At 43.0% G+C, this 26,119-nt stretch overlaps 1 protein-coding gene across 8 annotated transcripts in view; it reads right to left on the bottom strand.

The window, feature by feature from the left end:
• The window catches only part of NRAP (nebulin related anchoring protein), a 75,662-nt gene extending 53,531 nt beyond the window's left edge, over window positions 1–22,131 (bottom strand). For 4 of the 8 annotated variants that reach the window (XR_011462754.1, XR_011462755.1, XM_070363472.1 and 1 more), the window contains exons 1-13: window positions 21,881–22,131; window positions 21,493–21,587; window positions 20,842–20,929; window positions 16,516–16,620; window positions 15,091–15,195; window positions 13,180–13,284; window positions 12,377–12,481; window positions 11,101–11,208; window positions 10,702–10,806; window positions 6,182–6,289; window positions 5,075–5,191; window positions 2,307–2,411; window positions 754–861 (exon numbers count right to left, since the gene is read on the bottom strand). Coding sequence is in view for 6 of the 8 variants with exons in the window: in XM_070363472.1 (XP_070219573.1) it covers window positions 754–861; window positions 2,307–2,411; window positions 5,075–5,191; window positions 6,182–6,289; window positions 10,702–10,806; window positions 11,101–11,208; window positions 12,377–12,481; window positions 13,180–13,284; window positions 15,091–15,195; window positions 16,516–16,620; window positions 20,842–20,929; window positions 21,493–21,587; window positions 21,881–21,952 (1,326 nt within the window). In the remaining 2 variants the exon portion in view is untranslated. The remainder of the gene's footprint in view (window positions 1–753; window positions 862–2,306; window positions 2,412–5,074; window positions 5,192–6,181; window positions 6,290–10,701; window positions 10,807–11,100; window positions 11,209–12,376; window positions 12,482–13,179; window positions 13,285–15,090; window positions 15,196–16,515; window positions 16,621–20,841; window positions 20,930–21,492; window positions 21,588–21,880) is intronic. The other 4 variants (XM_070363471.1, XM_005888655.2, XM_070363473.1 and 1 more) reach the window with 4 other exon arrangements.
• Window positions 22,132–26,119: the final 3,988 nt, after the last annotated feature.

The following is a 26,119-nucleotide window of genomic DNA, read 5'->3' as shown; positions in this document are numbered from 1 at the left end:
GCAAAGAGTTGACTCATTGGAAAAGACCCTGATGCTGGGAGGGATTGGGGGCAGGAGGAGAAGGGGATGAAAGAGGATGAGATGGCTGGATGGCATCACCAACTCGATGCACATGAGTCTGAGTGAACTCCGGGAGCTGGTGATGGACAGGGAGGCCTGGCGTGCTGTGATTCATGGGGTCGAAAAGAGTCGGATACGACTGAGTGACTGAACTGAAACTAAATGGACAAAGACAGAGATAATAGATCACATGCTTTAGCAAAAAGAGGGACCTAATCTATCTTGTTATCCCACTACATTGAGCAGTGCCTGGACACAGGAAATCTACAATGAACATTAAGATGGAACAAATGAATAAATCAGTCAACCAACCAACCAGTTTCAAATAAATCATAAACACTTTGGAAATCTGAAGCATTTCAAATGAGAATCACGCTCATCCATTTCTCTTTATCTCTCAGAAACTGAAAGTTTTTGTTACACTGGATCAATTACAATAGATCTAAGTACTCTTCAAAGCAGAGAAAGCTGAGATTAATACATGGAAGCTTTTGAAAATTTTCAAGGATTTTTTACCTAGCGTTGGTTGTATTGATTAACATTTAGAAACTCTTTGAGGTCAGTCTTTACACAACAAAACACTGACTTTTTAAAAGGGGAGGTTGGGAAAGAATTGGCTGAATTCCTCGTGGCCTTTCTCCCTCCACCCCAATAGACCCCAAGGACATGCAGGCCCTTCACAACAGGACTCACATTGCTTGCCAGGCTTCCAACTTTCAGAGCATGGAGCATCCGTTTGTCCATCCCGACTCCTTCATAGCGGCCTCTCATGCGGTTCTGGTAGTTTTCTTTATATTTATTCTACATGGGAACACAAAACCTTCAACAAAAGCATTCTCTCCCCAACTCGTGGAAGACAAACGACTCATCTTAATGCACTAAATCCAACATATAAATGATTAAATAGAGCCTATTTATGTATTCAGTGGGTCAGCGAATTAAAAATAAGACAAACCAAAAAAAAAATTAGAATTCAAGAAGTTGGGATAAAACAAGCATACAAGCAAACACAGGATCTGATGCATAGACAGCACATAACAGACCTGATTTTTTTTTTTAACATTTTCAGTTGTAAACATACCAGATTTTTCCAATGTGAAAACCTATCACATGAATGTGGAGCTTTCCAAGGACAAGCACTGATCACACAGGGGCTGCATGCAACCCCATGCCCCAAGCCCTGCACTGCATGCTATTACCACTCCTTCTAGATACATGAAGAATAAAACCCGGGCTTTGCCAAATTCTGCACCTTTTACATGACACATTGGTTATTGCCGTGACCATGTTAAGTAACTATATTATGTCCCAAATGCAGCTTACAAAGAACAAAACAAGAAGACAAGAAGTCAGAAAAATCTGAGTACTTTCTAATAAAGCTACATTAAAATCACCTACCTTGGGAGGCCATTGAGTTTCCAGGCACTGAGAGTATTTTAACAGAATACTATGACTCTACATCAGATATAGTTCTATTTATCTCAGTTAATCTTCACAAACACTCTATGAGCAGGAAGGATTTATTATCATCCCCATTTTACAGACAGGCAAATGGCTCCATGAACTTAAGCAACTTGCCCAAAGTCGGCCACTTAGCCAATTATGGAACCAGGCCCGTCAGCTCCAAAGCTGGTGCGCTCAACTATGGCATGTATGCAAAAAAAAAAAAAAAATTCCTTACTAAGCCTTACAAAGTCCCACGTGATTTCAGATTTTACTACGATAAGCAACTAAGTAGAAGTACAATCATATAAACCAGTCTTTGTTCTCAAGGATACATCCCCAGACTTTGAGAATTTCCAAATTTGCAAATGCCACGCCAGCATACATCTGCTCAGCTGTAAGATGGGGAAATAACACCTGGCCCCCCAGGTGACCGTGCAGGATAACTGAAATTATGTACTAATTTAAGAAGCACAAAGTCAAGTTGAGAGGGAACGCTGCATGCTCAGCTAGGCTTCCTCACCAGCATTTGCCCTAGGATCTGGATACTGTTTTACATGAAGGAGGCAAGAGGGCAGATGCAGCCCTGAGGATTCAGGGTCAAGTGCATGCTGGGGATTTAACACTCCATGGACCAGCCCCAGCAGGCAATCTCTATCAACACTCATAGTATCTGTGCCCAAGAAGCCATGCTTCTCCAAGACATCCAGATGCATTCACATACATGGTCTCTTAAGAGACCAAGAAATTCAGGTCATTAAAAAAAAAAAGGCCAAACAAAGGCTTAGGCATTAAAAACTCACATCGCTGGTGAATTTTGAAATCTTGCACACATTCCTGAATTGAGGCGTTTCACAGTAGTTGATACTATGACCTTTACTACTTTCCAGATCCTTCTTATACTCCACCTTGGAAACCAAAACACCAGATGCACAGGAGAACCAAACCCAAAGTCACTCTTGAAAATGTCACCAGGGCTCAACTTAGGATATTTTTAGAAAACTTTCAACTGAAGATTTTGAAATACCAGGCATAGGCTACTGTAGGTCAACAATACATGTTTTCCTTTCAAATAGTTAATAAGCAAACAATCAGTTTGGTTCTGAATATTAAAAAATATATAGTCCCTTTCAAGAGTAAATACTTTTTAAGATTCTTACATAGCTCAAAAAAAAAAGGCAAAACAGCCTTAGAAATCAGGACAGTGGTTACTTCTGAAGACAGGTGTCTGGGGGGATATCAGGACTTCTTCTGGTCATGTTCTGTTTTTTGATCTGATTGCTTATTACAAAGATGAGTCCACTTGTGGAAATTCTTCCTATTGAACACTTAAGATATATGCACTTCTCTGTATATATACTTCAGTAGAATTTAACCAAAAAAGTTACTTTACCAAAGAACATAATAAATGAGACCACACATAAACACAGGAGTGCGTTCTAATTTTAAATGGCTAGCTGAGCTCCTCTGGGTCGTTGTATGTAAGATGTGAGGTCATTATTAAATAGACTCCAAGTCATTCCAGGTAATTGGAGAAGGCAGCTGAAGGCTAGTTACCATTAATAGAGGCAGGGCTGGTTTGTCTTACTAGAGAAGCATAATGGCAAAAAGAAATGGAAGGTTCCCTTGTGATGTTTACCAAAGGAAATACAATTTATTATCATACCTTATAAAACATTTGGTGGGAATATGCCTCTTAAAGTTTGCAAGATGCATCATAATGCTTATAATATGATATAAAATGAAGAAAAGCACATAAAACTGTACACACAGTTGAATTCTAACTCTATAAAAAATGTTTTTATATTCATATATTTGTTTATAGTACATTCACATAGAAAAGGGCTTCCCTGGTGGCTCAGATCGTAAAGAGTCTGCCTGTAATGCAAAAGACCTGGGTTCAACCCCTGGGTTGAAAAGATTCCTGGAGAAGGAAATGGCAACCCACTCCAATATTCTTGCCTGGAAAATCCCATGAATGGGGTAGCCTGGTGAGCTACAGCCCATAGGGTCCGAAAAGAGTTGGACACAAATGAGCAATTAACACTTTCACTTTCACGTAGAAAAAGGCCAAAATGGTAACAGTGTTATTCCTGGGTCTGGTTCTGGTTCTGCCCCTAGAAGTCTATCAGAACCACAATAAGACACTTGACTTTTCCAGGTCTATGACAAAGCCAGAGACAAAAGACTGCAAAGACCCCACCTAGATCTAATGTTCCATGAGTCAAAACGCAAGATTCAGCAAACTTTTTCTGTAAATGAGCAGATAGTAAACATTTGAGTCTTGGTAGGACGTGTGTATGTGTGTGTGTGTGTGTATGTGTGTGTGCACTGAGTCACTTCAGTCATGTCCAACTCTTTGCGACCCTGTGTGCCACCTGGGAAGCCCTGCACGATGTACCATCTATCTATTCTGCCCGTATCGTTCAAAAGCAGATACACGATGTATTTCAATAAGACTTCATTTCTAAAAATAGGCTGTGGGCCAGATTTGTTACTCAGACCATAGTTTGCTGAACTCTGGCCTAGAGCATAAGAATCACATGGACAATCTGTTTAAAATGCAGGTTCTGGGCTTCCATGGTGGTCCCACGGCTAAGCCTCCCCATTCCAGGCAAGGGGCTTGGGTTCGATCCCTGGTCAGGGAACCAGATCCCATATGCAGCAACTAAGACCTGGCACAGCCAAATATACAATTTTTTTAAAATGCAGGTTCCGTGGGCTTGGCACCTATCCACTATTTTTAAGTATCTGAAGTTTCTGATGATGCCCAGGAAATGTACACTCTTGTGATTCTGAGCAGCATTACAGGCTAAGGCACTTTTTGGGATAAAGGACTGACAGGGAAGAGAAGAAAAATCTTTTAGGATATTTGCACATCCTTTTTTGAGTTGCAGACAACTTGTTAGATGAGTCCTATGCATGGCCTGGCAAGAGGCTGACAACTCAAATGCCTTCAGGGTCCTGATAGGTGATGCAAACAGGGAAGAAGCTGCTTTAAGAAACTCAAGAACAATAAAAAGGATATGGGGAACTAGAGGGGATATTCCCTTGCAAATTGCCCTGGCAATTCTAAAAATCCTAACCCCTTGGCAGGCCAAACAAAACACAGTCTCTGGCCGTCAGGTCTGCCTCTAAGGCAAGAGGAATTCATACAGCACACAGAGCTTCTTGGAAACTTGACTACAAAAATAAGAGAATGAGGGAGGTTCCATGTTCAAAACACCCCTCATCTTTGATGTCCACTCTGTAAGAATGATATATGGTTATAAAAGTTGGTTCATCCAAATTCTGGCAACTAGAAATCTACTACTGGGAACTCTGGACTATCCACAGCCCTGTGAGAATTTCAGGAGGAAACTTCTGAACCATCAGAGAAAGATTTAATTAGTTTGGTTCTATGCTCTGTTATGAATTGCTTTTGACTACCTATTCATTCTTTGGAAACTGGTAACACGTGTGTAGTTCATGTGGCGTTAAGACAGAATTTTTCATTCTGGGGTCACCCCTTCACTGTCTGTCGGAACCAAAGGAAGTGACAGCACACAGATGGGACCGTCCCCGTACATACCTCACTCACGAGCTTGTTCACGCTCTGAGCCCGCTTCAGAACCAAGTTGTCCTGGGCTGGGAGGGAATGATAATGTGCAGCGCCCTTCATCTTATTGAAGTCCTGCCTGTATTTTATCTGAAAGAAGCACACGAAGAACAACCAGAGTTGTTGTTTCATTCTCCAGGAGAGAAGTTACTACACATCTACTCCACATTTCATGTCAACATTTATTTAATACAATTTTCTGGAGGAAAAAAAAAAATCACATGGGTTTTTCCTCCACTAAGTCCCTAAACCACTCACTCCCTTTTAGATTAAAATATTACTGCCCCCTTTCACATTTTTTACACTTTACATTCCAGTTCTACATAAAGAAAGGTCTCACAATGATCATACCTAGAAGTATCATCCAGAAACCCATTCTGCCTTTGGTTTTAAAGACCATTTCTCATCCAGTCTCGAGTGATGAATGTGTCCTTTATTTCCCCTTTCAGGCCAAAGTGCACTTTTCTAGGGAAATGGGTGATAACTGAGTAGGAACAAAGTAAAGGAGAAGGGCAAAGGGGGTATGAGATGAATGCTGGGCCTCTGATGATTGATCAAGTTCAAGTTGGTGAAAGATCTGCAGTGTGCCTGTTGCTTTACCAAGTGTAATGACTTTACCAAGGGTAACAATAGCTTATCTTTCAAGGATGGCCAACTGGCTAACATTCTGCAAATAAAAATTATTTTATCAACTGGGTTACAGCCAATTTGATAATCATACTATTTATTTTAATCAGCTATTCCTCTTGAGTGCTCAATTTCTAAAGTGGGTTATTTTGCAAAGACTCTCCTAACTCCACCTGATCTGGCTAGACTGGTATCAGCGCTTGCTTCAGCTGACCTCAAGCAAGTTATGTGGTTTGTCCATGTCAATCTCCTTTAAAGCAGACAAATGTGACCTAACAGTATGAACCCAAAAAGCAGACGTCAGAAATTTGGATAGGAATTGAAGGTTAACATTGTGCTTTGACTCTGCTCTGAAAAATTAAACTGGGTGTAGGTTTCAGGAAGCACAGTCTCCAGAGTTTAATTTTTCCTCTGCTTTTGTGGCTCTGTGGGTTGTCCCAATGAGGTACTTACATCACTAGCGAGTTCGTTGGCTTTCTTGGCGTTCTGATAAGCTGGGGTGATCATGGCCGGGAAGCTGCCCTTTCCTCTGTGCTCGCCATACTCTTCTGAGTAACCCTGCTGGGGCAATCGAAAATTTTAATCAGGGGACTTCCCTGGTGGTCTAGCAATTAAGAATCTGGAGACACGGGTTCTCTTCCTGGCCTGGGACGTAGGCTCCCACATGTTGCGGGGGCAACTAAGCCTGTGTGTCACAACTCCTGAGGCTGAGTGCAGCAACTCCCGAAGCCCAAGTGCACTAGAGACTGTGCTCTGCAACGAGAGAAGCCACCACGATGAGGAGCTCACGCACAACAGCTAGAGAGCAGCCCCTGCCGCTCACTGCCAACACAGAAAGCCCTTGAGCAGCAACAAAGACTCAGTGCAGCCAAATAATTAGTGAATTTTAAAAAACTTTAATCAGTAATGCTCTACCCCTGGAATGGGGAGGGGATTAGCAATGATCTCTCCTACATCTCTTGTTCTTACATTTCCTGTTCCCATGAAGGCCGGTCCACACTGAACCCTCCTGTGTTCAGCCCTAAGAGCAGCACACGTGGTTACTGAGCTGGTGGACTCTGGAGGCAGACCCACCTACTATTGTCCAGCACACTTACTGGGGTCAGCACTAAGTAAACGGAAGTGATTATCATTGGCATCATCGTTTCCATCAGATAAGTTAAGAAACTGTATGAGTCTCCTAGGCCCGTGGAGTAATCATCTCTTAAAAGACACCAGGAAAGTCCCTCTGTCTTCCAGGGGTCTTGAATGCTACTGTTCTCTGACCTGTTGGCAGATCTATGCAGAGAGGCACTGATATCCCACAAACTGCCTCCCCCAGTGATGGATTCATTTCATTTACCAATAAAGGAAGGTTATATAACGATTTAAATTTTTGATATTGGGAGGAAAAGATTTCAGATTTCCATAAGATGATCTCAACTGGGACCAAATGTTTATTTCAAACTAAGTATTACAACCTGAGTCTTGATTTCTTCCTTCCTCCCCACCACATCATCCAGCCACTCCCATAAAGGAGTACCTTCCTTCTCATGGAACTGTCCTCATGTGCTAAGTCGCTTCAGTCATGTCCAGCTCTTTGCGACCCTACGGACTTAGCCCACCAGGCTCCTCTGTCCATGGGATTCTCCAGGCAAGAGTATTGGAGTGGGTTGCCAGCCTGCCTCGATGGGATCTTCCCGACCCAGGATCGAATCCAAGGCTCTTAGGTCTCCTTCACTAGCAAGCAGGATCTTTACCACTAGCGCCACCTGGGAAGCCTCACGTCACTGGTGTACACCTTCCCTGGCAATCAGGAACCGGATGTACTTCAAAAGTCCGTCAGATGCTACCTTCTCTCCGGGGAGCTCCTCCCTCATTCCCGGGCCTGCCCCAGGCAGAAGCGGCTGCTTCCTAATCTGTGCTCCCACAGATCTGAAACAACCCTTAGTGTGTCCCCTCGGGCTCATGACTCCATCTCACTCTGGCCTCCTCCGCGGTGGGGCTGCCTGGTTCCAGCAACACGGTTCAGAGTCTGGCACACTACTGTCTTATATGAAACAGTTGGGTAAAATTAGAATGCCCAGGGTTCCTTTCTACCCAGTAATGACAACTGCTTAGCCTAAGAGCTCCTTTTTGGTTGGTTGCCAGAAGGTTCTGGGCCACATGAACTAAGTGAAAAAAGTTAAGCTAAAAAAATAATAATAACAAAGACTCAAATTCTTTGGTAGCCTCCTTTTGCCCTTTCTGCTTTATGATTTGGAGTTGGTTTGCAGCTTTATTTTAACGTCTCTGTTTATATGAATATATGTTGTGCATGTAAATCTTTTTTTTTTTAGTATGTAAATCTTTTTGAGACCCTTAATCCTATTGGGAAGATGACAAATAATAGATTACATGGTAAAGTCCATTAACCTAAAAAATACGCATTAAAAAGAATGAATTGCTTTGTCATTTAGGCATTACAGATATTTATAGTTCCTCTGACTGCCTGTTTCTCTCTCACTCCCCCCTGATCTCACCCTGATGTGTCACGTATATCAGTGAAATGCCACAGGGGATGGAGTCCTCTTGACCGACAGCTGCTGGTGGTGCTATCAAACCAGACCTACTTTGATTCTTTTATCTGTTATTATCAGGATTCCGTATGCCGTGTGCTCAGTCGCTCAGTCATATCCGACACTTTGCAGCCCCAATGACTGTAGCCCACCAGGCTCCCCTGCCCATGGAATTTTCCAGGCAAGTTCACTGGACTGGGGTGCTATTTCCTATTCCAAGGGATCTTCCCAACCCAGGCATTGAACCCACGTCTCTTATATCTCCTGCATTGGCAGATGAATTCTTTACCAGTAGCGCCACCTGGGAAGCCCATTATCATGATTGGAACTTCAAGCAAAATGCCCTAATAATCAAGGCTCCACTCTGGCACTAGGAATTTCATCACTGTGTATAGAAAGGCCTAGATACATATAAGAAATTATATGTGTGTGGTAACAGTGGCAGATAGGACGGCCCAAATATAGAACAAAATATTTTCTGCTGAATATGGAAGCCAAGTATTTTTAAAACTGACTTTGAAAAGTTGTCCAGACCATCTGAGCAACATATTTACAACATTAAACCAATAAAAACATATTTTGGGGTTTCCCTGGGGGCTCAGTGGTAAGGAATCTCCCTGTCAATGCAGGAGACATGAGTTCAATCCCTGATTCAGGAAGATCCCACATGCCGCAAAGCAAGTAAGCCCATGCATTACGACTATTGAGCCTTTGCTCTAGAGTCCACATGCCGCATGGAGAAGGCAATGGCACCCCACTCCAGTACTCTTGCCTGGGAAATCCCATGGACGGAGGAGCCTGGTAGGCTGCAGTCCATGGGGTCGCTAAGAGTCAGACACCACTGAGTGACTTCACTTTTACTTTTCACTTTCATGCATTGGAGAAGGAAATGGCAACCCACTCCAGTGCTCTTGCCTGGAGAATCCCAGGGACGGGGGAGCCTGGTGGGCTGCCGTCTATGGGGTCGCACAGAGTCGGACATGACTGACGCGACTTAGCAGCAGCCGCATGCCGCAACGACCGGAGCTGCACGCGCTAGAGCCTGCTCTCCACAACCAGGGAGACTAATGCAAGGAGAAACCTCACGCTGCAACTAGAGAGCAGCTCCCGCTCGCCGCAGCTAGAGAAGAGCCTGCACCACAACAAAGATGCAGCACAGCCAAAAATAAATAAATAAATACAATTATAACAAATATCTTCACTGAGCTTTAAGCACTAGAAACCATTTGACTAACAATTATTGTGGAATTTAATAAAATTGCCTTATAAACTCAAAATCAGACATTTGTGTTCAGATAGACATTTTGCAAAGGGACCAAAACCTATCTTTATATTCATTCAAAGTTTCACATGAATATACCCCACAATGGTCAGGAAAGATTGAGGGCAGGAGGAGAAGGGGACAACAGAGGATGACATGGTTGGATGGCATCACCGACTCAGTGGACATGAGTTTGAGTAAACTCCAGGAGTTGGTGATGGACAGGGAGGCCTGGCGTGCTGCAGTTCATGGGGTCGCAAAGAGTTGGACACGACTGAGCGACTGAACTGAACTGAACTGATAAGCATCTCAGTTTTCTGAAGAAGAGAAATCAGTTATTTGCTTCCTTTTATAAATTATATATGTCAAATAAGTCACATGTGTTGTAAAGTCTACTCAGTGCCAGAAAATTTAAACAACTGTCAAATTAAGAAAAAAAATATCAACTAAGGCCAATTGAATGTACTCTTCCAGAACACATATTTGGTCTTCCAACATTCTTTACTTACAACCATGAAAACATAATGTTCCATTTCCCCCTTACAATAGCTGTCTAGTACCAGAAAATACAGAGGGATGTGCAAATGAAATTAGCTTGTAATTGTCACTCAATCTTTTTACATCTTGTCAAGATGTAGTTCATTGAAGAATGAAATTGAGAAAAAAAGGCATAAAGCAATATGCCTTTTTTTCCCTCTGGCATATTGCTTTATCTGGCAACCTAGATAAGAAATTCACTTTCTAAGAAAAAGAATCCTGCTACTCAGCGAAATATTTTTCAAGACATGCATTGATCCCTTTGGTGCTACTACGCAGTGACAGGCTAAACACAGCCAGTCTGAGTCCTCAGGATTTTTCTTCAATGAATAGATGAGGATGCTTTACTCCTAGCAAACACACCATGCTGATATAGGTCCTTTAGTTTTTGTTTTTTTTTTAAAGAAAGATAAAGTATTTAGAATTTGTTTTCCTAAGTGAGTCAAGTTGAAACCTGTGTAACTGTTTGCCTGCTATTTTCTGGCTTTGAAATCCACTTTCCATAAATAGGGCAAATATAGACGACAGCCCAACCCCTGATTAAACTGTCACAGGGTGTGTCATGGGCTAGAGGGTTGCCAAACTGAGACCTGACCATCCAAAAGGGTAGTCTCCCAGGAAGTCACTTTATCACATACCTGGCCATACTGGTCCATGTATTCCTTTGGCAACGGGCCCTCAGCTCCAGCAGCAGGGCCAGCCATTCCCTTCATTTCTCTTTGATATTGTTGATGGTATCTCACCTATGTGGAGGGGAGAGAAGGATACACCTGGTAAATTTAGCCTCTTATGCACACGGGTTAGAAGAGTCAAAATGAATGTCTACGGAATGCTCTTTTTCTGCTCGAGTCTAGGGAGTGTGTCTTAGACATAAAAGTGCCTGATCATTGTTCTAGTAAAACTGACTGAAAACTTGGAAGGAAAGTTCTTTCTTGGATCCACAGTGCACACAAAAGAAGGCAGGAAGCTGGACTTGCCAGGTCTGGGTAACTTCCTGACTCCTCCCCTCCTGTGACAACATAGCCTGGGACACTTACATCACTTGCCAGCTCGTTGGCTCTTTTGGCTATCTGATAAGCAGGTGTGATCATAGCAGGGAAACTGCCTTTCCCTCTCTGCTGTTCATAGGCCTCTGTGTATCTCACCTGAAAAAAGAAATATTTTGAATCACATACCACATTCCCACCATCTACCGGGCAATCTGAGTGAGAAGCCCCTCTAAGGGCTCCCATAACACCTGCACATCTCCCATCAGATCTCTTAGGCAACGTAGTAGGTTTAGCGCTTGATAGACTCTTGTTTACCATTTTATTCCCAACACCCAGCTCAGTGTCTGATACATGGAGATGCTCAGGCCAGAATTCAACACATACTTGTGAGTACCTGCTGCAGGCCAACCAAGGCAAGCAGAAGCCACTCGTTAAGCTGAACCTGGATTCGTGCTTAAGCTTCCCAATCAGAACAACACTAAGTTTTCAGTCTTATTATGCTGTGGAGCAACTGGAATTGAAAAGGCAAATGGTACAAATTCTTCGGAAGTTCTATTCTGTAATTTGCAGTGACAAGGAGAGAATTCTTTCAGGTTAATCAGAAATATCTGGTTTGTTACTGAAGTGAAGTGAAGGGAGTGAAGTCGCTCAGTTGTGTCCAACTCTTTGCGGCCCCATGAACTGTAGCCTACCGGGCTTCTCCGTCCACGGGATTTTCCAGGCAAGAGTACTGGAGCGGGTTGCCATTTCCTTCTCCAGAGGATCTGCCTGACCCAGGGATCGAACCTGTGTCTCCTGCATCGTAGGCAGACACTTTACCGTCTGAGTTTTCTAAGGAAGAGTTTTCACGTGGCCTGTGCTAGCTGCTGAATCTGACCTGACCACCCTTCTCCACGTTAGGAAAGAGTGGGGAACCTTAAAGAAGAATCACAGCATCTGGCCACCATCATTGCTTTCTTTTCTTTTTGGCCACTCCACATGGCATGGGACTCCATAGACTTCCCTGGTGGCTCAGACAGTGAAGAATCTGCCTGCAATGTGGGAGACCCAGGTTTGATCCCTGGGTCAGGAAGATCCTCTGGAGAAAGGAATGGCAACCCACCCCAGGATTCTTGCCTGGGGAAATTCCATGGACAGAGGAGCCTGGCGGGCAGCAACCTGTGGGGTCGCAAAGAGTCAGATGTGACTGAGCGACTAACACACAAATGGTATGGGAGATCCTAGTTCCCAGACCAGGGATTGAACCCAGGCCCCCCTGCAGTGGAAACATGGAGTCCCATCCACTAGACCACCAGGGAAATCCCTGGCTTCTATCATTTCTTACATCACTTTGAAGCTGTCCACCAGCCTTGGCCCGGAGCAGCTCGGGGGTATCCGCCACCGTGCTGAACCTGGAGATGCGCTCATCATGCCCTCTCTTGTACTCCACCTGGCGAAGAGACAGCACGAAGTCAAGGTAACACCCAGCAGCTTTTGTAGGACCTCTCCCTGCAGCTGTCCTAAAGCTACACCACTGGGCAACACTCAAGGCAAACCTATGGCAAGTCTTTCTGGCCTGCTTTATGGGCTCCTCTCCAAAAACACGCACATGTGTTCAGTCCAAGAGAGTGCCAGGAACTGCTAAACTTGAACAAATATTCATTTGTCTCCGTAACAATCACATGAGGCAGGACTATGATTTGCCCCATTTTACAGATGAGCAGCTGGGGAACACAGAGGTTAAGTAATTCGTGCAGGGTCCCACAGATATGAAGCAAGAGAGCCAGGATTCGAATCCCAATACAGCTGGCTCCAGAATCTGAGCTCTAAATCAACCAGCTATGCTGTTCTTCAGTAGGATCTGCCATCCTCTTAATAAAAATCAGTGTCCTTGATGCTTAACCTCGAAATATTATTTGGTTCAGTTTCGGGGTGAGTGACATGGTCTTCTCTCCATTGATAGAGGAGGCACAGGCATAGAGAATGACTGATATACAAAAGATAAGAACACAGTCTTCTTCATAATATTGTACTCAGGGTACCTACTGCCCCCAAAGAACTCTCCTGTTGGATTTTACCTGAATCCCAGGGATTCACTAATGACAAAAATTAGTGTAATCAATGGTGAGTTAGCAGTAAGGCACTCACTTGGCTGGCCAGCTGGTTGGCGATCTTGGCCCTTTGATAAGCAGGTGTGATCATGGCTGGAAAACTCCCTTTTCCTCTCTGTTGCTCATAGTCTTCTGGATACTCCTGTTGGTGAGACCAATGTCAGCATGAGAACCAACAGGATCTCCAATGGGAATGAATAAACTGCAACAGCAAGCATCATCAGAACCGATGCAACTGGATGTATATGGTACTAGGAAAATATTTTGGTCTCCTGGAATAAATTTGAAAATTATTCACTTGGTGATTTAAATTAACACCTTCAAGGCTAAAGAAATCATATTTCCTAGGTCAAAGAGTTTCCCTTTCATTGTTTATATTAAACTCTGTGGAACCTGGCACAACCCAAGGGAGGCCCCTTGACTCAAAGGCTTGTAAGATAATGCAGCAATTATTCCGCAGGAGACCTTTCAGCGACTCATCCGCTAGACACAGTTCTGGGCTTCCCTGGTAGCTCAGTCGGTAAAGAATCTGCCTGCAGTGCAGGGCACCTACGTTAGATCCCTGGGTCAGGAAGATCCCCTGGAGAAGGAAATGGCAACCCACTCCACTATTCTTGCCTGGAAAGTCCTTATGGACTGAGAAGCCTGGCAGGCTCCTCAGTCCATGGGCCCGCAGTCCATGGCAGGCTCTCCAGTTCATAGGGTCACAGAGTTGGACACAACTTAACGACTCAACCACCACCAGACACATTTCTACAGCACTGGGAGTGAAATATCTGTTCTTTTCTCCTCCTTACTTTTGAATATCTTTGCTAGTCTGCTTTCCTAACAAAACACAGCACCTTAGCAACTATGCTTCAGTTGCTTTCTTTCCATGTGCTAAAGAAAACTTACTCAAGACTAACAATATTTTCCAAAGTGGTTTCTTCAAAAGACAGGTGCCCTGGGTTTAGGGAGAGGACTAGAGGATACAGCATGCAAATCATTAAGGAATTCCATAGCCTGGGGTAAAATTGTCTTTCCTACAATGAAAACCTACTAAGATCTCTCTTATGGTGTGACAGTTCCAAAATCTAAAATAGGGCATCAGGGCTGATTCTGAAGGCTCTGGTAGGAAATCCATTTCTTTGCCTTTTCCAGCTTCAAGAGGCTGTCCACAGTTCTTGGTTTACAGCCCTAAACAGTTTTGACCTCTGTTTCTGTTGTCGCATCATCTTTTCTCTGACTCTGACTCTCCTGCCTCCCTCCTTATAAGCACCCTTATGATCACATTTGGTCCATGTTAATCATCCAGGATAATCTTCCTATCTCAAGATCCTTACCTTAATTAGGAGCTTGAGTTTAGCAGATACAAACTACTATATATAAAATAAACAGCAAGGTCCCACTGGCTAGCACAGAGAACTATATTCATTATCTTGTAATTAATTATAATGGAAAAGAACATGAAAAAGAATATACGCGCCTATGTATGTATACATATAAATGAATCACTCTGCTGTACGTCAGAAACTAACACAACGCTGTAAATCACATATATGTACGTTTGTTCTGTTGCTCAGTCGTGTCCAACTCTTCGCAACCCGATGGACTGTAGCCCATCAGGCTCCTCTGTCCATGGGATTTTCCAGGCCAGAATACTGCAGTGGGCTGCCATTTCCTCCTCCAGGGGATCTTCCCAACCCAAGGGTCAAATCCGTGTCTCCCTTGTCTCCAGCCTCTCCTGCATTGACAGGTGGATTCTTTACCACTGAGCTACCTGGGAAGCAAAGCAGCTATATTCTGTTAAAAAAATCCCTACCTTCATCATACCTTTGGCCATGCATAGTAGCATATTCACAGGTTCCAGGGACTAGGACATGGGAATGTTTGGGCGAGGACCAGTATTCTATCACAATCTTAATGAACATTCAAGCTAACTGCTAAAGTAATCTTCTAGGCCCCTTACCTCACCCAGTGACTTTCGTGCCTCCACCATCCTTACGATTTCAGGGTCTGGAAGAGCTCCTGGGCACCAGGCGTCCCCTTCCCTGTATCCACTCCAATAGGCTCTCTGGAGAGGAGAAACACAAGTGCATACAAACACACAGCCCACACACTTGCTTGGCAAGATCACCCTACCTACCCGACCCTTCCAGCAACACCCACCCACACCGTCAACATAAGATAGAGAAGACAGAAATTCTCTTAAAATGATAAACTCCTCCTGATAAATGGCAGGTCTCAGCTAGCCAGAATGTTCATTTTTTCCAAACTAGAAAATAACCTCATCTCCTAAATAACCAAAACTTTCAGAGATTGACTGATATCACAGCAGAGTTCCAAATGTAACTTAACATTTTTTTGCACATTATTGCACCAAGATGGGGCAGTGGGGAGTTGCTGTGGACAAGCCACCTATCTGAGCTTAATCAGCATTATTCAGCCAAGCTTCAAAAATCTGCTACCTGTTGTGTGCCAAGTGCTAGATTAAGCAATTAGCACTAGGAAAAGATTATCAAAAAAGAAAAAAAAAGAAGACAAAATTCTTCTTTTAAGATATGTGTGGTTTTTCTAGGGAGATAAAACTAATATATGAAACAATTAGCAATTAGAAAACGCTTGGTGCTTAAAGGTACTGTATTGAAGATAAACACAGTGAGAGTTTTGAGAAAGCAATCTCCATGTGAGGGCCCTGATTTGGACAGGAATTTGAGCTGGACCTCCAGGGGTGAGGTCAGTTACCAGATGATGCAAAGAGACAAGAAAAAGCATCTGCTCAAGGAGGTCTGTTCCACGAAGGCAGAGATTTTCGTCTGTTTTGTGCACTGATGTATTCCAGCAGCCTGGAATAGTGCCTGGCATATAATACTCAATAAAGGCATGCTGATTTTAAAAAGGCAAAAAATAAAAACACACATGTTGAATAAATTCTAAGAGTGGGGACTACCATGAATAAAAGCATGAGGGCAATGATAGACTTTGTGTGAAAGACCATGAGGAAATGGGTTTGACTGGAACTGGGGGGAAGAGATAGGGAGCCAAGGGGGCTGAAGGTACAGCAAGCTGGACAGGTTGGGTAGAACCATGCTTTGGCGATCTGGAAAGTCAGATCATTCATATGTGAAAATACGCTCAACTATACTCGCAATCAGGAAAGTTTAAACAGAAAAAAACAAGATACAGGTTGTCAACACTTTTGTCTGGTAATACCAAGTATTGTGAAAATGTGGGAAACAGACCATGGAGGTCTTCTGTAGACCGCTGGAAGGATAAGATGGATAAAAGAAAGCTTAACCAATTCCCTCTCGAAGTAATGCTGACTACACATGTCACCTGCACAATGTGTCATTCCTTTCTCTGCTTCCAAACCTGTTTATAACTCTCGCCTCACCTCATCCACCTGTGGTTGCCTGTTAGGTGCGGCGGCCTCATCCTTGGATTTCATGTCCCAGTGAAAAACCGACTTAAACCGTTCACCATCCTCCTGGCCACCGATCTGCACAGTGAAGACGTCGTCAGTAATGTTTCCATCAGAAATGAGAAAGGTAACAAACAACACAGAACGAAATTGGGGGCGGGGGGAGCGGGTCCTACGTCTCAACTACAGAGCATCCTAACTGTACAACAAAGCCACACTGTACTGTCAAGAGTCACCACCGGCTTCATCTGTACCACCAGCCAAGTGGCACGTGGATAGCACCTACTGTGTGCAAAGCTCTATTTTGCAGGGCAAATAAAAAGACAATGTCTCTACAAGCTTATCACACAGTACCAAGTATTCAGCTTAGAAAACACCAGACATGAGAGCAGTGGTTCCTAACTAGCCTGTGCAACACTCAGGGAGCTTGTTCAATGCTGGCTCCTCAAATTCATGTAGGTGTTCTCCTATGCTTTATGATTCCACCTTTTACATCTTGATCCATAACACACCCTGTATTAATGTTTATGTATAGGTATGAGGTAGGTATCAAGTCCATTTCTTCTACGTAAGTGTCCAGTCACTCGGGTACCATTTATTTAAAGATGATTCCTGCTACTCTGAATTGCAGTGGTGCTCTTGTTGTAACTCCAGTAACCACATATGTGCACCTCTATTTCTTAACCTTGTATTGTTCTCCACTGAGCTGTCAATTCTACAGTACTGCCAATACTACACTGAGTTAACAACTAGAAGAGGTACCCTGGTGGCTCAGATGGTAAAGAATCCGCCTGCCATGTAGGAGACCTGGATTCGATCCTTGGATGGGGAAGATCCTCTGCAGAAGGGAACTTCAATATTCTTGCCTGGAGAATTTCATGGACAGAGGAGCCTAGAAACCTGGTAACCTAAGTCCTTTGATTTTGTTCTTCAAGATTTCTTGGCCATTCTAGAATCACTGTATGCTCATATCAGTTTTAGAATCAGTTTGTCTATTTTTATGAAAAACACCAGAATCTTGGCTGGGACTGCATTGACTGCGTCAATCAATTTGAAGAGAACTGACATCTAACCATATCTTCATGATTTCGGAATAGGCAAAGATTTCTTAAGGGCAACATAAGAAGAACTAACCACAAAAGAAAATATCAGGGCTCAGGTTCAAACCCAGATATCATAATGTTTGAGATCCAAGATGGAACCCAGAAATCTGCAACTTAAACAAGTTGAAATTTAAATCATTGATTTTACAGATGAGGAAAGAAGCTCAGAGAAGAGAAGCGAACTTATTGAAATCATTCAGCAGGTTAGCAAAGCCAGGTTTAGAACCCGGGAATTTTAGTTCCCTGTCAAGGGCACTTTGTCTGGGCTTGCTTAATGCAGCACTAACATGTATATTTTTAAGTACATAAATTGAGAAATCTTTACATGCCTTTTCCCTTGGCTATTGAGAAATTACCTAAACACTACATAAACTCATGGCAAAGTTTCATGTAAGCAGCTCCACTGACATTTGGGGCCAGTTCATTTCTTGTTGGGGGCACCCTGTCTAGCTCATGGCAGGATGCTGAGCAAGATGGGTGGTCTCTATCCACCAGATGTCACCAGTATTCTTACCGTCCCAGTTTTGACCAGAAAAAGTCCCTCAGACGTCACCAAATATCCCCTAGGGGGCAAAATCGCCCTCCTTTACAGCCACTGACTAAAGGAATCAGAATCACGTGACCAAAGTACACAGGAATCTGTATTTTCTGCCCTTCTCCCACAGTATAGGCAGTGAGGGGAAGGCGGGGGTGCCTGCCTCTCTAGAGACCTTTCACAGGGCTCATGACTATTTGGAGGAAATAGGAAGAGGAAAAAAGCCATAAATGTTATTTGTGGAATAAGAAAGCATTAAGGGTTAAAGTTCATTCTCTGAATAGGAGAGAATCTAGATGTTCTGTTCTGCTAAAAGTTCCATTCACACCTACCAAACAGGAAATTCTGTCTTACTGAATATTTATTTATGCATTATTTTTCGAAGAGTGATATTTAAAAAAACAGAAAAATGTTGACCAGCTTCAAATGCCATTTCACCTTTATCGCCGTAACTGAAGAATCCCTTTCTTTCCTTTTTTAATTTTAGCACATGCACTATGAATCTGTTTTTTATTCAGTTGGCAAAGTCTCCCAGAGAAGAAAAGGGAGTAAGAATGCAACCCACAACATTCCCCAGTGGGGTTGTAAGATCTGGGGCCTAGAAGGGACATGAGTGTCCACTTGATTTTTCCCCTGGTGGGAAAGGAGGAGAAAGGGGTCTCAGCAGTCAGTTGTTCTGTACACATGCACACGCACACACGCACACGTATACACATATATGCATACACACACAGACACACACGTGTGTGTACACGCATGCACGCATATGCATGTACACACATATGCGAGTATATACACATGCACGTAAACACACATCCACCATATACACACAGAGATAACACACATATACACATATACACATACCACACACATACACAAATGTGCACACAGGCATGTATATACACATTCATGTATATACGCACATGTATATACACCATGTATACACACATGTATACACGTGCACACATATTTACACCTACATACACACATATATACACTCCCCATATGCAAACACACATATTTACACACATACACACATATTCACATAGATGTGAACTAACACACACACACAGACTTCCTGGGAAGCTCACGTCACTGCCTGTGGCTGGAAATAGAACCAGCCATAATCTCGCTCCAGGTCCGGCCTGTCATACAAGTTACAAAAAAGTGAATTCGCCACCACTTCAAAGGAAGGAAGTACTGCCTGATCTGTTGTAAGATTTTGCCACACCCTAGGTACGTGGGAGTAGGCTGACTGAGCAGTTCAGGATGTGGGTCCTAGAGTAATAGAGATCTGGGTTTGTATACATTCAACTGGCCGGGAAAAACTGGGCAAGTTCCTTAACTTCTGTGAGCCTCAGCCTCTCCAGCTATAATGTAATACTGCAGAGGGTTTTGTGAAGAACAAGTGAGATTATACAGATAAAGGGCCTTGCAACATGCCTGGCACTCTGTCGAACTGAGAGTTAAGTTCAGTACAGTCAATTTTGAGTTAGACATTAAGAGACAAACACAAACAACAAAACCCACACAAACAAGCAAAAACAGATGAAAGCAAAATCGTAAAAGAATCCGCCTTCTCAGTAATGGATGGCTTGAGAACTCTTCAGGCTTCTCAGTTGTTAGAAGTCAATGCTAGATATAGGAACAACTCTCCAAGCCTCAGTTTCTGCACCAGTAGAATGGGACAATAATAGTATTTACTTTATTGGATTGTAATGTATTAAGTTAGTTAAGCAATTACACAGTAAATGTTACCTAAACTTGTTAAAAAATAAATAAATAAACTCACAATTGGAGCAAAGCACTTAGTGAAATAAGCTAGTTGGCAACTATGTGTAGAAAGCCATGATCAGGATAAGCTCAAGCTAAACCGTCTTCTTGAGGAGGACGTGGCCTGGGCAGGCAGGAGAGTCAGGATAGGGTGAGGTAACATGAGGAAGGCAGATTACTAGAGAGCCTTCCACCTCCTGTGTCATTCTCTAATTTTAGAAAGCTGCTAGTTCCATCCCCTAAGCAACTTGCTATGGGGCCCGGGGGAGGCAAGTGAAATGATTCATCATTTTAATAAATGCAAGCGTCTGGTCAATAGTTACCTGACAAAACTCTACTGTTAGTTTTTCAAAACAGGTTGGTTAATCAATATGGCCTCCTGGCCTACCCAAACATTAGCTCCAGATCAAAATATCTCGGACCTACCCCTACCCACAGGGTAAGAGATCTTAAACACTACCGAATGCAGAGAGATTTAAGAGTGTGGAACTAGAGGTTTCCATGTCTGTACCCAAATACAATGGGCAAAGAAAAGGGCTTTGTGATATTTTCCAACTATATATGATTTGTTTTATGTATTAAGCACCTGGTGTACGTATGGCCTGCTATATCAATGTGTACAGAATGGACAGACACAAGGAGATTAAAATGGATACAAGATCTCAGATATTCAAGCTGGATTATCCTGGATGGGCGTCTATGTTGTGGTAGGACAAATAGCAATATTTGTTACTTAAACATGCCTAGGTGTAAACCTGCCCATTTTCTGCCTAGATGTAAATCTGCCCATTTTCTCCATATTTACAGAGACACTTAAAAACTAAGAAACGCCTGAGCTAAGCAATTTTCTTTAAATACTATTTTGAAATTCAAAATTAAGTAACTTACCCCACAAATGGCCTCTGGAGGTTTCCGCACATTTAGATTTAATGGAGTGTAATAGACACTTGTAAAAGTGTTGTTCTTGGGGTTATGGCTACAAAAAGTAGATATAAATCAGAATTAGAAATGTACTTTATCCAAGACGACTGAGTGACTATTCTTAAAGGAAGAGTCACTTTTTACATCAAAAAAATATAAGACGTAATAATTAAATTCAAGAGTTTCCAGGCAATAAGTCGTAAAGAAAGAAAAGCAAATCAAATAAATTCAACCTATTTAACGTAAACACCAAATTTAACTGAAATTATTTACCTGAAATTATTTAAAAGAAAACATTTTAAAGCTTTCTGCATAGCCACATCAATTATACTGTTCTGCATAATCTTTAATAATTTGACATGGGGTTATAGAGGATATATTTTGTTTTTCACTTGTAAGAAATCTGAAATTTTCAACTTTCTGTCCATTGCATAAAATCCTGTGTCAGATCTCTTTAATGACTGTATGTAAGTAAAAACTTTTGAGAAGACATTTCTTGGGTTCTTGGATTTAACCCTGGAGTGCGCAATTTGAACCTCTGGTTGGTTACTTATTTAAAAAAAAAAAAAAAACCAAATATAATTCAAGAGGTGGTGGGGAAGGACATCAAACACTTACGCGTGACAGTATGGCTTTTTCTGGTGACTCACAAAGTTATTCACTGATAGCATCATTTTGCAAACTTCACAGTGAAAACAAGCTTTGTGCCATATCTAGAAACCAAATAGAAAAGATTGAGCAAAATTACCTTTTCTTTCATTCTCAGGAATCATATATTTCAGGGCAAAAAAAAAATGAGCTTTAGGGATAAAATGATGATAAAACTCATACTCGGCTACAAATTTTTGAGACAATACAGGAGATGTAGCTAGAAATTGGTAGAACTGAAGAAGAGTGGGGAAAACATTATATCTTGGTGGCTCAGAAAAACCCACATGTCCATATGTGACAAGATATATTTCCCAAGTTTGTGACAATTTGCAAAGGCCAAAAAATGTCTACTGACCTGGTCTAGACAGTTGATCTTCTCAGCAGGGTACACCCCGTACCCACACCTAGAACAAGCCTGCACATTCATCGTGAAGTCTGAAGAGAGAAGACCAAGATCGGTAACAGGCAAGAAATCCAAAGAGAAGCCACCGTCTGGTTGTTCAAGCCTCCAAAGTCCTGACTCCTATTAAATTCCTGTGGGCACCTTGACCGTTCAGTATCCAACTTCCACTCTCCTCTGCTGACGTTCTGGTTTGAAGTCGGTGGCTGGATGGTTTTTAAAGCTGCCACTTACTCAAAGGGCTATTTTGGAGACTTGCTCGGCACGCATGCGTCTGGGTAATAAGGTGGAGGTATTTCTAGCTGACATGTTTCTCTAAATAGAAAAGTGAACTCACAACAGCATCATGTTTATGTGGATGACCAAATCCTTGTGTATGATCAGGCAGCATGCAGTAGTTTAACACTAGCTGTGATCATAACCCAAGAAAAGAAGCCAAAGGTATACCCCACACCCTCATACGACGACTAAATGAGAAAAGCTCTCTCTGTGAGGCCTGTGACTAAAGCAGAAGGTCCAACTCACCCCTCCGAGGAAAATGAAAAAAGATTTACTCACTCCATAGAGGGTAAATACCATATTTGAAATTTAGCCTTATCTCTTAAAAATGTTTAATATCATCCAACCATAAAAAAGAATGAAATAAGGCTATTTCTAGCAACATGCATGGATCTAGAGATGACTGAAAGTAAGTCAGACAGAGAAAGACAAATACCATATGATATATCACTTATATGGGGAATCTAAAACAGGACACAAATGAATGTACCTGAAACAAAAACGACTCAGACATAGAGAACAGACTTGCGGTTGCCAAGGGAGAGCTGGATGGGGGTGGGAAGGCTTGGGAGTTTGGGATTAGCAGAGGCAAACTGTTATAGATAGGACGGATAAACAACAGGATCCTACGGTATGGCACAGGGAACTGTATTCAAAACCCTGTGACAAACCATAATGGAAAAGAATACGAACAAGAATATACATATGTATAACTGAGTCACTCTGCTGTACAGCAGAAATTAACACAATATTGTAAACCAACAGTACTTCAATGAAATGTTTTTAAATAGATTAAAATCTTTATAAGAGTAGGACGGAAAATTTATTAAGATATCAATTCAGGTTTAGCTTCTGCAAGGATGCAAAAATAAGGGCAGATGAGAACTCTCTGAGTGCTGACCTCTGTTATCTTAGGCGGGTCCCAAAAGTTCTTGCCTTCCAGGTCTTGCTTAGTCCCTTGATTCCCAGGGAGCAGCGTGAAGTCAGTTTCTTTTCTTGGCTTTGTGAAGCCCCTCTTTGCCTAAATGTCACTGAATACAGACCTTTCAGAAACAGCTTACAAAAAATGGCAACACATTTGTCCCCACCCCTCAGCTCACTGTCTTTCTTCTACAACCCTCTTCCTGCTTTATGTTCTTCACAGCAGTTACCACCACCTGACACCTTAAATATTAGTATATCTGCTTTTAAAAATTATCTGTCTCCTCCATCAAGATATTTCATCAAAATGGGGTCCTTGGTCCATGTTGTCCTTTCTGTATTCCTGATGCAGAGAACAAGGTCTGATACAGAAAACATGCTCAACAAATATTTATCAAATCAAAGAAATCAACACTGATGCCAACATGCCTGCTGGGACCGAGGTGAAGCCACAGGTCACAGGCCCCATCTGAACCACCTCTCCACCCCAGCCAGCTTGTGATGAGGGAATCAGTAGCCAGCAGGGACAAATATTCTGACTCTTCCAGAAAAGCCAGCTATCTGCATCTGCACCTGAAATTCCCTCTTTTGAAAAACACTGGGAATAAAACAATAAAACAGGGTCATGGGCAGTAGTTAATCAGCAGGGTACCAATTAGTGACTTTCCACCTCGAGAAAAGGCTCTGAGGAAACTGCTGGGGGGACCTCGGGGAAGACAGAGAGAACCCAGTAGTGTTTCTGTGTTGTGACAGGAGAACCACGGGAGGAGGAGGCCACAGAGCAGGTGAAGAAGAACAGCGTCCCCATGACGCTTAGGAGAGGGTGCCGTGAGGTCCTCACAGAGAGAGAGCGGGCGCAGAGCTGCCCTCTCAGCACCAGAAGGAGACTTTGAGTAGGGGCCCAGACTCAGGAAGACTCAGGCTGAAATGTGATACAACACGGCCTGAACAAAAGGGAACAGTAAAGGCAAAGAACTAAGACCTACAGGTTAGGGACTTCCCCGGTGGTCCAGGGGCTACGACTCTGCGCTCCCAATGCAGGGGGTCTGGGTTCGACCCCTGGTCGAGGAACTAGATCTCACATCTCACAACCAAGTGTCCACATGCCACAAGTAAAGATGCTGCAATACAGATTTCGTGTGCCACAACCAAGACCCGGCCAAATAATACCTTTTACAAAAAGACCTACACTTTCCCCAGATATTTTGCTCTGTGTGGGATTTCTCCAGCTATACCTGGACATGGGCTGGAAGTCTCAATAATCACTGAGAAAGAACTCTGCCCCAATCCAGAGGGATGCGGAATCGCAGCCAGATTTCCTTTAAAGAAAAATGACCTAACGCTTCTCTAAGGCTGTGATTGCATCACTGCTATAAGTTGTGAAAACAAGGATGACCCAAACGCAAGATGCTAAATCTGACTTGTACCATCACTTCTGCTTTTGAAAGGTGCTTATTATGTATCAGAAATTGTGAGAAGAAACAACCCCATAGAACTGTAAGTGGGACAGTTTAAAGACCGAAATGAACATGCATTGCTGGTGCCAGAGACACACAGCCCTCATCTGCTTTACAGACCTCGTGGATGGGCTTCCCTGTGTGCATTCTAACCCTCTCACATCAGGCAGAGCCCCTCCCCTTTCTGACAGCGATTACATCAGACCCTCCACATCTTAGCCAATGAACAAGGGTGCTCCTCTGGCCCCTGGGATCCGTTCAGACAACATGTGTTAGTCTGGATTTCCCACAAAATAGAACCTGGGGCAAAGGCTTCCATGAGAGCACTTTATTCAGAAGTGTGATCCAGGGGGCAGAAGTAAGAAGGCAGGAAGTGGAGGGGAGAGTCAACATCCTTTCCCACAGAAGCTTTGGACGTTGGATCTCTTGGTCTCTACTTTCCAAGAAGCCACATAAGCCACTGCTACTCAGGAATGTCTGCTAAAGGAAGGAAGTGGGAAGGAAGTACCTACTGGCCCTGCCCACCACTGACTAATGTCTGGTCCCACTGGGTGTTAACTCCCTTAGACATCCATGCTGTGCATGTGCCCAGGGAATCCCACAGCATCCTATGTCTCAATAGCAACAGGGAAAAACGCAAGGGCAACAGCAGATCAAAGACACTGTTGGCTAAACCGACATAGAGCTAGCGGCCACTGCCAAGGCTGGACTGGCATAAGTCTTAAGACAGGTGAGGCTAAGTGGATGGAAAGAGGCACCTGAGAGGTGTGTGGTGTTGGCCTATCAGCAGAAAGTCCAGGACTTGGGCTTGGTGGTGGTGAGCCAGAGTCAGCTCAAGTAGAGGCCTGTTAAGCTCTGATTTAGATGCTTCTGTCAACAGTGTCCCATATTGCTTCTTTTTTTTAAGTCTTGACTCACAGGGAGATTGTGATCAATGAAAAACCCCACATTTCATTTCACATTAGTGACTATCATGTTCAGTACATGAACAATCGATTCTTTTCAACTTTACCATAGCACTTGTTTCTTTTAAATTGTATCCTATTGATGGCAGCCCCATTGCTTCAGCCAGTCAAGATCTTTTTGAACCCTGGTTCTGTCATTGAGATTATGAGGTAATTCCTCCTAGCTCTGAACCATTTCCAATGCCCTGCAGGGCCATGGATGTAAAATGGTTTTGAGATTATGAAGAGATGACCAAAGAGAAGTAAAAAGAAAGTATCAAGCCTCTGTCTGTCATCGCCAGTCTAGTTAGACTGGGCTTGTTCCTCCCATGGTGGGGTGTGTGCGTGCCTACCTTAGTTCAGCTTCTCCCACAAGCAGAGCATGAGGTGAGGATTTGGCTGTAGGTGGTATATTTGGGAGATGATCTTACAAGGTAAGAATGAGGGTCTGAGGTGAGTGAGCAGAGAAAGAAGAGTCAATAAAGGGCGCATCCTGAGCTAATTACCACTGGGCAACTGAGGCTCAATATTGTTAGGGATCCTCTGAGGCGTTGTGTAGAATATTTCCCCAAACCATCCCACTGAAGGACAGA

Source organism: Bos mutus, chromosome 26, assembly GCF_027580195.1.
Source record: "Bos mutus isolate GX-2022 chromosome 26, NWIPB_WYAK_1.1, whole genome shotgun sequence".
Taxonomy (NCBI): domain Eukaryota; kingdom Metazoa; phylum Chordata; class Mammalia; order Artiodactyla; family Bovidae; genus Bos; species Bos mutus.
Note: the sequence above shows the minus strand (reverse complement) of the source record. Positions and strands in the feature narration are given on the sequence as shown.